At 48.2% G+C, this 12,772-nt stretch overlaps 1 protein-coding gene across 1 annotated transcript; it reads right to left on the bottom strand.

The window, feature by feature from the left end:
* Window positions 1-4,186: 4,186 nt before the first annotated feature.
* LOC137304880 (tumor necrosis factor-like) lies at window positions 4,187-11,166 on the bottom strand. The gene is made up of 4 exons (XM_067973674.1): window positions 10,930-11,166; window positions 8,486-8,528; window positions 7,456-7,521; window positions 4,187-5,519 (listed from the first exon to the last, which is right to left on the bottom strand). Exons 1-4 carry the CDS (start codon window positions 11,113-11,115, stop codon window positions 5,104-5,106), a joined length of 711 nt encoding a protein of 236 aa, XP_067829775.1. The 5' UTR covers window positions 11,116-11,166; the 3' UTR covers window positions 4,187-5,103.
* Window positions 11,167-12,772: the final 1,606 nt, after the last annotated feature.

The following is a 12,772-nucleotide window of genomic DNA, read 5'->3' as shown; positions in this document are numbered from 1 at the left end:
TATCCCCAATATGGTCACCCACTGTCACTTCACCCACTTGCCCATCTTCATTTCCCAGGACTAAATTTAGAATTGCATCCCCTCTTGTTGGGCTTGTCACGTACTGGCTAAAAAAGTTCTCCTGGACACCGATCACGAATTCTGCGCCCTCTGTGCCCCTCACACTGTTTGAATCCCAGTTGATGTTCAGGTAGTTGAAGTCCCCTACTATTATTGCCCTCTTATTTTTGCACTCAGAAATTTGCCTACATATTTGTTCTTCTATCTCCCTTTCACTATTCGGGGGTCTATAGTACACTCCTGGTAGTGTGACTGCCCCTTTTTTATTTCTTAGCTCAACCCATATGGCCTCGATTGATGATCCATTTAGCATATCATCCCTTCTCACAACTGTAATTGATTCTATAACTAATAATGCTAGACCCCCTCCTTTTTTATCACCCACTCTATCCTGCCTGAAAACTCTATATCCAGGGATATTGAGCTGCCAATTATCCCCCTCTTTAAGCCAGGTTTCCGTTACAGCAATGATATCATGCTGCCATGTGTCTATCTATGCCCTTAGCTCATCTGCTTTGTTTGTAATACTCCTTGCATTGAAGTATATATCCTTTAACCCCATCAAAGTCCTGTGCTGAACACTATTTAACCTTTGCTTCTTTTGCCTTCCTGAGTCACTAACTACGTCACTAACTGCTTTCTACTTCCCGTTTCCTGGTCTGAATTTGTCCTATCTGTACCTGCCCTTTGGTTCCCACCCCCCTGCCATACTAGTTTAAACCCTCCCCAACAGAACCAGCAAATGCCCCCACGAGGATATTGGTCCCAATTCTGCTTGGGTGCAACCCGTCCAGCTTGTACAGGTCCCGCCTTTCCCAGAATCAGGAATTTAAACCCCTCCCTCCTACACCATCTCTCAAGCCACGCATTCATCTGGTCTATTCTCCTATTTCTGCACATGGCACTGGGAGTAATCCTGAGATTACTACATAGGAACATAGGACATAGGAACATAGGAATATAGGAACAGGAGTAGGCCATTCAGCCCCTCGTGCCTGCTCCGCCATTGATAAGATCATGGCTGATCTGTGATCTAACTCCATATACCTGCCTTTGGCCCATATCCCTTAATACCTTTGGTTGCCAAAAAGCTATCAATCTCAGATTTAAATTTAGCCTTAGAGATCCTGCTTTTTAATTTATTTTCTAACTCCCTATATTCTGCTTGCAGGACCTCATCCCTTTTTTTACCGATGTCGTTGGTACCGATATGGACCACGACCTCTGGCTGTTCACCCTCCCCCTTCAGAACATCCCTGGTACCATTCTAGTAAATCTCCTCTGCACCCCTCTCCAAGGCCTTGACAGCCTTCCTAAAGTGTGGTGCCCAGAATTGGACAGCTGAGGCCTAACCAGTGTTTTGTGAAGGTTTAACCTAACTCCCTTGCTTTTGTGCTCTGTGCCTCTATTAATAAAGCCCAGGATCCCATATGCTTTTTTAACAGCCTTCTCAACTTGTCTTGCAACCTTCAAAGATTTGTGTACAAACAGACAAAAGAAAAATGTTAAAGGGTCCGGGGAAAGGGCAGAGGAACTAGATTAGAGCAAATAACTCGGGGGAATCGGGGAGGGCAGTGATCACATGACACAGGCACAATGAGGTCCTTCTACAAGAAAATTGTTCTGGTCACCACTTACCAATGAGGAAGCCATGAGCAACTGTACACTCATTTAGACAGGCCCAACATTTTAATGATTTAAATAATTGAACCCATCATTGAAAAAAGAAGAAAAAGTAGCTTTCATTTTGTAGCAAAATACTTTATTTAATAAAAAATAAATAAATACAAGTCCTTATAATTAAATACATTCAAAAATAACTGAACTGCACAAGTTCAGTTCTGACAGCAGTCAAGACCTGTTTTATAACAGACCAAGGGGGTGATTTTAAACCCCAAGAACAGGTGGGTTGGGGGCGGGTGGGAGTTGAAAATAGTCCTTTCTTGGGTCACGACGGCAACCAGGCTTTATTTCCGGGTTTAACGTGGGCGCGAAAAAGTTCAGGCTTCCCACCGGGAATGCAAAATCCGAAAATTTTGCAGTTGCGACCCAAAAAAAACAACTCCCACCCGCCCCCATCCCACCCTTTCTCGGGGGTTAAAATCACCCCCAATGTTTTTAACGTAAAACATGTTCCTGCCACAGACAGCAATTGTTAACCTTTGGCCTCTCCACACACATGATTAAAAAATGTTCAAGTTTTGCCCAGGTTATAAGGTGAAAGGTTAAAATAAGCTGAATACAAAACCAATTGGATTCTACACATTCAAGATAATTGACTTTTCCCAATTCGGGCCCTATTCCAGAGGGTCGGGGGATGAATGCCCATCGGAAGAATCTATGGATTGCCGGAAAGTGATTTTTGTTCTTATTGTTGAGAAGCCTACGTGCTGGGCCCAGGTCCACGGAGTCGGTCACCAACATGGTGGAGAGGAATAGGAGAGAAGATAAAGAGGTGCAGGTGAGGTGACCTCAAGCCTGAATCTCTTGACTGTAGAAAGAAGGAAAGATTTGAGGGAGGCGAGGGGTTTTCGAGACCTGCTGAAAGAATGAGGCAAACTAGGTGATGGTGCGATGAGTCTTAACTTCAACGCAGTTGGGAATGTAGGGAGGAGGGAGGTTACCTAGAGTGCTGTGTTTAGAGGCGTGTTCAGATAAGTAACAACCATAGAGAATGGGCCATCAGTAGCACATGGAAAGGGAAGACTGTGGGGGTGATTTTAACCTAACTGTCTGGACGGAGAATCCCACGGGATCGGGTGGAAAACCCCCGCCCGATATCGCTCTCCGACAACTTCAACGGAGGGTAAAATCGGGAGGAGGTGTAAAACCAGCGTCGCACCCGATTCTGGAAGTTTCCCGGAGGGCGGGTTAGGTTAAAATTGCTCCCTTTGTGCGAGGGAGAGAGAGAGAGAGAGAGAGGATTTAGAGACTAGAGGGAAGAGAAGGAGGAATCAAAATGACAAGCTTGTTCCTGTATTCTGACCTGCAGTCTTCCCAAATATGGGAGCAGCATTAGATCGACTTGGGTTTCCCAGATAGTGCATAGCGACCAGATAGTGCATAGCGACCAGATAGTGCATAGCGACCAGATAGTGCATAGCGACCAGATAGTGCATAGCGACCAGATAGTGCATAGCGACCAGATGTTGACTGGCACAACAGAGGCAATCCCACAATGCACTTTGACAAGTGCAGGTTACATTCGATTTGCATTTAAAGAAACACATCGTTCACCAATAAATAAAAGTCGATACCAGCTCACATGAGAAAAGACAATATACACGCATTATAAATACATTCGCGTGGCATCAGCCCACGGACGATTTAGTGCCAACTGCGCTTGACTGGCACTGTGCCGAGAGATGCTGAGATAGCAGGCAGTTCATACACAGGTTAGAGAGTCAGGCCACGTATCTCAAGCTGGTAGCTCCAGGCATTTTGTGATTAGTGTCTCCCTGGGAGTACCATTTTAAATAACATTCATCATAAATTAAATCAGGGCCGATTGATGACAATATAGTGCAGGAGCTCTGTTCAATGTATCAGCGATTAGCGAACACTGCCCGCCTACACACATACAACACACGTCATCCTCCTTCAACATAAAGAAACTCAAACAGCGGTACAGACCGAGGCCCCTACCTGTGCTCTCAGTGTTACATGGAATGTACAGCACAGAAACAGGCCATTCGGCCCAACAGAGCCATGTCGCCATTTATGACTCCTCTTCATCTCACCCCTATCTGCATATCCTTCTTGAAAGGTGTCTCGGAGGGCAGGAGCGTTATAGGGGCATGAGTGGAGCGTTCAGGCCCCCTCCAGCCTGTAGGGTCCAAGCACATCTGTCGGCTTGACAACAGCTGGTGGATCCCGAGAGAGAGGCGGGAGAGCTCAGACTGCCCCATCCGCATTCAATACCAGCTTAACGGAGCAGGGCGAATGAGGCGCGGCACGGACACAGGACCGCAAATGTACCGCTGGTCGGTCGGCACGCCCGGACTTGGAGTGATTATAGAGGAGGCTGTAACCCGGGTAAAAACCCCCCTCCCCTCTCTCCCCCCCCGACCCCGTCTCCAGTCAACTACCAATGGGACTGAATCTCGAATGGGGCATAGAACAGGTGGCTGAGGAAAGGGTTAATGTTTATATTCTATCAATATTAACCTTTAGCTTTTGCTTGTTAAGTGAAGAAAGTGTAAGTCTCTGTTAAAAGTGTAATCATAAAATAGATTTGCTTTTTTTATATAGGCGTCTACGTTTCATATAGAGGCCAATCGATTCTGAATTAAAATGTACCTGCCTATAAAATAAAGCAAATCTGTCTTATGATTACACTATTCCGACCGCACTGGCACTTTAATGTCCCCCGATCGCCAACCCTGTGGTCTCTCACGAGTGAGTCTGCCAATTTAGTCCCAAATTATCAGCCACCGATCACACTGTGTTATCTCAAGCTCAATCGGAACCAGGTTAACAGGTGTCAGCCTTAGCTCAGTGGATAACACTCTCCCCTCTGAGTTAGAAGGTCACGGATTCAAGTCCCACTCCTGAGACTCGAGCACGTAATCCAGGCCGACACTCCGAGTGCCAGTACCCAGGGAGCACCGCACTGTCGGATGAGACGTTAAACCGAGGCCCCCCGTCTGCCTCCTCTCTCAGGTGGACGTGAAATGTCACACGGCCGCTATTTGGAAGAACAGCAGGAGAGTGCTCCGCGGTGTCCTGGGGGGCCAATATTTATCCTTCAACCAACATCACTACAAAACAGATTATCTGATCATTACCACATTGCTGTTTGTGGGATCTTGCTGTGCACAAATTGGCTGCCGCGTTTCCCTACGGTGATACACTTCAAAAAGTATTTCATTGGCTCTAAAGCACTTTGGGGCGTCCTGAGGTTGTGAAAGGTGCTATATAAATGCAAGTTCTTCGTTTAAACCCCATTTCACTTGGGATGTTTACACCCAGCAGAGACACACAGAGGAGGTCTCTGCTGGCCAACACACACACACACACACACACACACACACAAAGCATTCCTCACAAAGCAAATATCCCGAAAAACGTCTTCCCTTCTTTCGTGTCCAAATACTTCACCACCTCCTGACTGACCCTGGAGAAGACCCTGTCTCCGGCCTCGAACTCGAATATGGCGCCCTGGTAGGAGGTCTTGTACCAGGGGTCGTCGTGCCGACCGTTGTGACAGGCAGACCTGGTGGCCTTCAGCAGGATGGTCTCCTCTGGGTAAGCCAAGGAGAGCTTGTGCATGCCGTGGCTCAGGAAGATGGTGTGTCCATTGCAGCTGCCGGCGTAGAAGACCGCCTGGCTGTAGATAAAGTAAAAACCCGGCTTCCTGATCAGCAGGCTGTTGTTGAAGAACTCGACCCCGTAAGAGAACGCAACGCCGGCCTCCTCCTGCCAGGTCAGCTCTTTGGTCTTGTCTTTGTTGGGGTCGGCTGAGAGAGACAGAGATAAAGAGGAAACGTAAATGGACAGCATTGACTTTTATTTTTTTGTGGGGGGGTGGGTGCGGGGAGGGAGAGGGGGCTTCTGTTTTTGTGCTCATGAAGGAGAGCGGGGTTTTTAAGCGTTGAGGGACTGGAAGACTTTAGAATTCAGGCTAGCAGGAGCATCTTGTTGAGTGGCAGCCTGCCCGTCAGAAGAGTGCAGCAGCCCCTGCAGTGCTACAATGCCAGAGGATCGCCCTCTGCTGGACGCATATGCACTTTGGCGCAACTGCAAAACTTCTTTTGATTCCTTCCATTTTCCATTTCTTGCTTCCTTCCTTCATCTCTCTCGCCTCTTAAAAGCTAAGCATCACATGGAATGCACAGCACAGAAACAAGGGCCATTCGGCCCAACTGGACCATGCTCCGCACAGGCACACAACAGGTCACTTGGTTAACGCACTGCCCGGTTCTGAACTAAGCCCGAGGATGGTCTTTTGCCTTCAATTCATTCTCGGGGATGTGGGCGTCGCTGGCGAGGCTGGCATTTATCGCCCGCCCCTCGAGAAGGTGGTGGTGAGCCGCCTTCTTGAACTGCTGCAGTCCGTGTGGTGAAGGTTCTCCCACAGCGCTGTTGGGAAGGGAGTTCCAGGATTTTGACCCAGCGACGATGAAGGAACGGGCGATATATTTCCAAGTCGGGATGGGGGTGTGTGACTCGGAGTGGGGGTGGGGGCTTGGCGGTGATGGCGTTCTCACGCACCTGCTCAGACAATCCCCGGAGAGTGGATCTGAGCACAGGATTAGTGAGGACAAACAAATTGAGGCAGCTTCCTGCTCTCGATCGCTATCCGATCACCTCTGCTGGCACTGCATGTGCGTGAGGGCAGCATTGGACTCAGCTGCTGGTCAAATAGTCTGGCAAAACTCACTGCCTTGGCTCATACACGAGCCCTTGGATGAGCTATCGTAGGGCAGGAGCTGCATCCCAGCCTGAGGTGGAGCTTTTGGGAGCGGTCGGTGGGGAGTGGAGAGGGAGAGAGAAAACGGGAGAGGAGAAATAAGATGTAAAAATTAAAAATGCATTCAGAATCAGACACACAAACACCCAGCTCATCTCTTCTGGTTCTGATAAACAGTTTAAACTTAATTACGTTGATCTTAAGCTCGCACAGAATTTTACAGCAGGGAGACAGGCCATTCGGCCCAACTGGTCTATGCTGGTGTTTATGCTCCAGACGAGCCTCCTCCCTCCCCTCATCATCTCACCCTATCAGTATATCCTTCTATTCCTTTCTCCCTCATCGAGCTTCCCCTAAAATCCATCTACACTATTCACCTCAACTACTCCCTGTGGTAAGCAAGTTCCACATTCTCACCACTCTCTGGGTAAAGAGGTTTCTCCTGAATTCCCTATTGGATTTATCAGTGACTATCTTATATTTATGGCCCCCTAGTTCTGGCCTCCCCCACAAGTGGAAACATTTTCTCTACGTCTACCCTATCAAACCCTTTCATCATTTTAAAGACCCCGGTCAGGTCACCCCCTCAGCCTCCTCTTTTCTTCAGGTCCTTGGTTACAGTAGAGCAGATTCTCGGTAGATCAGACTCGGATAGAGCCCGACTTGTGATGCCCACCCTGGTTTAATAGCCCACGGGACACTCACTGATCATCCTGGCGCGTGCACCAGACACTAGAGGGCAGCTGCAGCCGGTGAGAGACACGAGAGAGGGGACCAGATACCACAAAAGGGCAGAAGAAGTACGTCAGGAGGTCAAAAATGAACGGTAATTAAGGTTAGAATTGTGGTGTGTGATATCAGGAAGGGCACGTTAACAGATTCATGTGAAGCCTGCTGACTGTGGTGTTTATCATCACGGAAGTTATTGACTCCTCCTCTGATAGCCTATTAAACGACTATTAACGTCAAATATCGACTCGTACCTGTCAGGTGAGCTGCGATTTTCGTTGTCAGATCGTTTCCCACCTGCTTCATGAGAACAGGCAGACCTGGAACAGAAAAGCCGGACTCTCAGTCACTATTATAATATACCTGTACCGAAAACTGACTGACAATGAGATAGAAAGAGAGAGACAGAGAGATAGAAAGAGAGAGAGGGAGAGAGGCAGGGAGAGAGAGATAGGGATAGAGAGAGAGAGACAAAGAAAAAGAGAGAGGGAAAGGCAAGGAGACAGAGGGAAAGACAGACAGAGAGAGAGACAAAGAGAGCGAGAGACAAAGAGAGAGAGAGACAAAGAGAGCGAGAGACAAAGAGAGCAAGAGACAAAGAGAGAGAGAGACAAAGAGAGAGAGATGAGAGACAGAGAGGGAGAGAGAGGCAGAGTGGGAGAGAGAGGGAGAGAGACGAGAGGGAGAGAGGCAGAGTGGGAGAGAGAGGGAGAGAGACAGAGAGGGTGAGAGGCAGAGAGGGAGAGAGACAGAGAGGGTGAGAGACAGAGAGGGTGAGAGGCAGAGTGGGAGAGAGAGGGAGAGAGAGGGAGAGAGACAGAGAGGGAGAGAGACAGAGATCAGACAGGCAAAGAGAGACAGAGAGGCAGAGGGACAGAGGCGGAGAGGGAGAGAGAGGGAGAAAGACAGAGAGGGAGAGAGACAGACAGGGTGAGAGGGTGAGAGGCAGGGAGGGAGAGAGACAGACAGGGTGAGAGGGTGAGAGGCAGGGAGGGAGAGAGACAGACAGGGTGAGAGGGTGAGAGGCAGGGATGGAGAGAGACAGACAGGGTGGGAGGGAGAGAGAGAGACAGACAGGGTGAGAGGGTGAGAGGCAGGGATGGAGAGAGACAGACAGGGTGAGAGGCAGGGATGGAGAGAGACAGACAGGGTGGGAGGGAGAGAGAGAGACAGACAGGGTGAGAGGCAGGGAGGGAGAGAGACAGACAGGGTGAGAGGGAGAGAGAGAGACAGACAGGGTGAGAGGCAGGGAGGGAGAGGGAGGGAGAGGCAGGGAGCGCTCACCACTGTTAGCAGGCAGATTCTCAGCTTCTCTCAGTGCTGCTTTCTGCAGAAGGAAACAGAGAGAGTTCGAGATTAAACAGGAGATTCACACCAAAGCCTAGATATTACTGCTGACCTCAACGGACACTTCGGGGTAGAAATCAGTCCCGGGCAGTTGTGCAAAGCAATCAGTATCGAATCGTCTGCCTGTTCTACGCCCCGTCTGATAATTGGGTCTCATTGACTTCAATAGAACCTAATATCAGGTGTGGCGTATAACAGGCAGCAGATGTGATCTCTCCCGTTTAATGATCTCTCCCGTTTAACGATCCCTCCCGTTTAACGATCCCCCGTTTAACGATCCCTCCCGTTTAACGATCCCACGTTTAACGATCCCTCCCGTTTAACGATCCCACGTTTAACGATCCCCCGTTTAACGATCCCTCCCGTTTAACGATCCCACGTTTAACGATCCCTCCCGTTTAACGATCCCTCCTGTTTAACGATCCCCCGTTTAACGATCCCTCCCGTTTAACGATCCCACGTTTAACGATCCCTCCCGTTTAACGATCCCTCCCGTTTAACGATCCCCCGTTTAACGATCCCTCCCGTTTAACGATCCCACGTTTAACGATCCCTCCCGTTTAACGATCCCACGTTTAACGATCCCTCCCGTTTAACGATCCCACGTTTAACGATCCCCCGTTTAACGATCCCTCCCGTTTAACGATCCCACGTTTAACGATCCCCCGTTTAACGATCCCTCCCGTTTAACGATCCCCCCCATTTAACGATCCCTCCCGTTTAACGATCCTCCATTTAACGATCCCTCCCGTTTAACGATCCCACGTTTAACGATCCCTCCCGTTTAACGATCCCACATTTAATGATCCCTCCCGTTTAACGATCCCACGTTTAACGATCCCTCCCGTTTAACGATCCCCCGTTTAACGATCCCTCCCGTTTAACGATCCCACGTTTAACGATCCCTCCCGTTTAACGATCCCACGTTTAACGATCCCCCGTTTAACGATCCCTCCCGTTTAACGATCCCACGTTTAACGATCCCTCCCGTTTAACGATCCCCCGTTTAACGATCCCTCCCGTTTAACGATCCCCCGTTTAACGATCCCTCCCGTTTAACGATCCCACGTTTAACGATCCCTCCCGTTTAACGATCCCTCCCGTTTAACGATCCCCCGTTTAACGATCCCTCCCGTTTAACGATCCCACGTTTAACGATCCCTCCCGTTTAACGATCCCTCCCGTTTAACGATCCCCCGTTTAACGATCCCTCCCGTTTAACGATCCCACGTTTAACGATCCCTCCCGTTTAACGATCCCCCGTTTAACGATCCCTCCCGTTTAACGATCCCACGTTTAACGATCCCTCCCGTTTAACGATCCCCCCCATTTAACGATCCCTCCCGTTTAACGATCCTTCCCGTTTAACGATCCCTCCCGTTTAACGATCCCACGTTTAACGATCCCTCCCGTTTAACGATCCCACATTTAATGATCCCTCCCGTTTAACGATCCCTCCCGTTTAACGATCTCCCGTTTAACGATCCCTCCCGTTTAACGATCCCTCCCGTTTAACGATCCCTCCCGTTTAACGATCCCACATTTAACGATCCCACGTTTAACGATACCTCCCGTTTAACGATCTCCCGTTTAACGATCCCTCCCGTTTAACGATCCCTCCCGTTTAACGATCCCTCCCGTTTAACGATCCCACATTTAACGATCCCACGTTTAACGATCCCTCCCGTTTAACGATCCCTCCCATTTAACGATCCCCCCCAGAATGTGTTCCTATGATTACCGTGTCCACTGTTGTGACGGACTCACTAAATCCCCTCTAAAATTGACGGGTTAAAGCCCCTGTGACAACAGCAGACAGAGGAATGTCCCACAGATGTGTTAAACATTCATCCAGATGTTCCTCCTCAGTGCTGATCATAAATCCGGGCACAGGCTGGACTCATTTCACTTAAAACACTCAAATCGCGGGCAGTTTGCACTCGAAATTTGCGACAAGTGTTTTGTGCGCCTCTTCCCAGCACCCGGGAAGAGGAAAGTTGGCCTCATGGTGGGCAGAAGTGGGGCTGGTTGACCACCGGGCTGGAATAACCGGGGGGGTTGAATTTCCTCGGAGCTTCTGCAATTTCGGCAGAAATTCGGGGCAAACCGTCGAAATTAGAGCCAGTCGAGAAACTCGCAGGAAATTCACCCCCCCTTCCCTCAGAACGGGGCAACACATAGTCACATCACTGATTTAACAAGGATGAGATTCAACCCATGGGGTTTAACATAAGGACAATACAGAGACTGGACCCACAATTAGACAGAACTAAAACACAAACGAAACAAGATTTCAATCTTTAAATAAAAGGAAGGTTAAAGAGAAGGAATTATATATTTATTTTAAAACCCCCTTGATGTTTGGAAGAGATCTTACATACCCGGCCAGGCTGGTTGGAAGGCGGAAATCCAATCTGACTGAATAACAGATACAAAGAAACAGCCACAAACACCAGAACTGTAACTGTACAGATCAACTTGAGCAATCGGCTGCCCTGAGACGCTGGCTGTTCAATGACAATCTCCCTGCCAGCCTCAAGACCCAACAATGTCTTCTCGTCGTTCATGGTCCCTGCTGCACTGCTCCAAAAACGCTTTCGGAGATTTTCTCTCTCTCTCTCTCTCTGTATGTCTCTCTCTCTCTCTCTCGACTCTTGAATTGCCTCTAGCCAACACGGTGAAGCTGCTACGTATTTTAAGTGCCTCGTGGGGATTACCCAGTTCAGGCCAGCCCCCGGGAAGCAGGCTGTGTGGTGGGGGGTGTGTGAGAGAGAGAGAGGTGGAAAAAGAGAGGCTTGTACGGGAATTGAGTTGCAGATGAAAGTAAAAGTTTTTTTTAAACTTTTAAAATATTCGGGTATTCCCCTCCCTGCACCATCTCTCTCTTGATTTTATTCACATTTTCTCTTGAAAGTGAATTTTTCAAAATCATCGATAAGTAATAGAATTAATCATAGATTTAAAGTCATATCCAGCGTAGTGTAGAGGGAAATCTATAGAGCAGGAGGATAATGGGGGAGCGGGGGGTGATGGAGGATAGGGAGGGTTTGTTAAAGGCAGGAAACTGTATTTTTAAAAAGGAAAGGGAATCCAAAAGGAAAGGAATTAACGGAACAAGGGGATCGGGCAGTGCACAGAGGGGATGTGATTTATTTGAAGTTAATCCCATTCCCAGTCATTGTACAGAAATCAATCCAATTCCTTCCCCATTCCCTCCAATTATACAGAATTTCAATGGACGAAACCCCTTTGCACTGTATCGAATTCCAGTGGATTAAAACCTCTCCACGTTTACTTCCACTGGGCAGAATTTCCCCAATCCCCAAATGAATTATGTGCTCTGTGTTTCAGATAGGATCTCTCGATTGTATATATCGTGCTCTGTGTTTTGTGCTGTTTTGCTCGGATTGACTATCTGAATGGATTTTTTTTGAGCATCAGTGGGACAAAGACTTAATGACTGTTGCATTTTATCGGGACTGGGTTCAATTGTTCCATATTCGTTGTGGCCGCCTGGCCCTAAGTTTATTATTCATGAGCATGAAGCAGCATTATGCATTCTGGGGAAACTGCCCATCACAGAATGGTTTATCTGCTGACTGAATACCACAGATCAGAAAGGTATGTTTTGATCGGTGATATGTGAACACTGCTTTCATTATTCTCATCTGTGTATCTGTAAATCAGGTCAACTATTTTATCCTCTGTCTCAATCTCTTTATCTGTCTATTGATCCATCTGTCTAATTTATTTATTTATCCCTTTGCCTTATGTGTCAGTTCTGTGGTTGTGTTCTGTGGTTGTGGGCTCCAGTCCCACTATGTTGAACTCTCTGACACTTCATTGCCTTACTTAGGAATGCTGTTTTGTTGCCTGTTACAGTTATATAAAGCCCTGGTCAGACCCCATCTGGAGGGACTGCGTTCAGTTCTGGGCACCGCACCTCAGGAAGGATATATTGGCCTTGGAGGGGGTACAGCGCAGATTCACCAGAATGATACCGGGGCTAAAAGGGTTAAATTATGAGGGCAGGTTGCACAGACTAGGCTTGTATTCCCTCCAGCAGAGAAGATTAAGGGGTGATCTAATTGAGGTTTTTAAGATGATTAAAGGATTTGATAGGGTCGATAGAGAGAAACTATTTCCTCTGGTGGGGAGAGTCCAGAACGAGGGGGAATAACCTTAAAATTAGAGCTAGGGGTGATGTCAGGAAGCACTTCTTCA

The sequence above is a fragment of the Heptranchias perlo genome, chromosome 39, assembly GCF_035084215.1.
Source record: "Heptranchias perlo isolate sHepPer1 chromosome 39, sHepPer1.hap1, whole genome shotgun sequence".
In the NCBI taxonomy this organism is placed as follows: domain Eukaryota; kingdom Metazoa; phylum Chordata; class Chondrichthyes; order Hexanchiformes; family Hexanchidae; genus Heptranchias; species Heptranchias perlo.
Note: the sequence above shows the minus strand (reverse complement) of the source record. Positions and strands in the feature narration are given on the sequence as shown.

Bases quoted from the DNA above. Each gene is read 5' to 3' on its own strand.
- LOC137304880 (XM_067973674.1), bottom strand. From the start codon at position 11,115: ATGAACGACGAGAAGACATTGTTGGGTCTTGAGGCTGGCAGGGAGATT. The intron at 7,522-8,485 runs GTGAGCGCTCCC...TTTCTGTTCCAG, and splicing joins GAATCTGCCTGCTAACAGTG to GTCTGCCTGTTCTCATGAAG. The intron at 5,520-7,455 runs GTACGAGTCGAT...TGTCTCTCTCAG, and splicing joins AATCGCAGCTCACCTGACAG to CCGACCCCAACAAAGACAAG.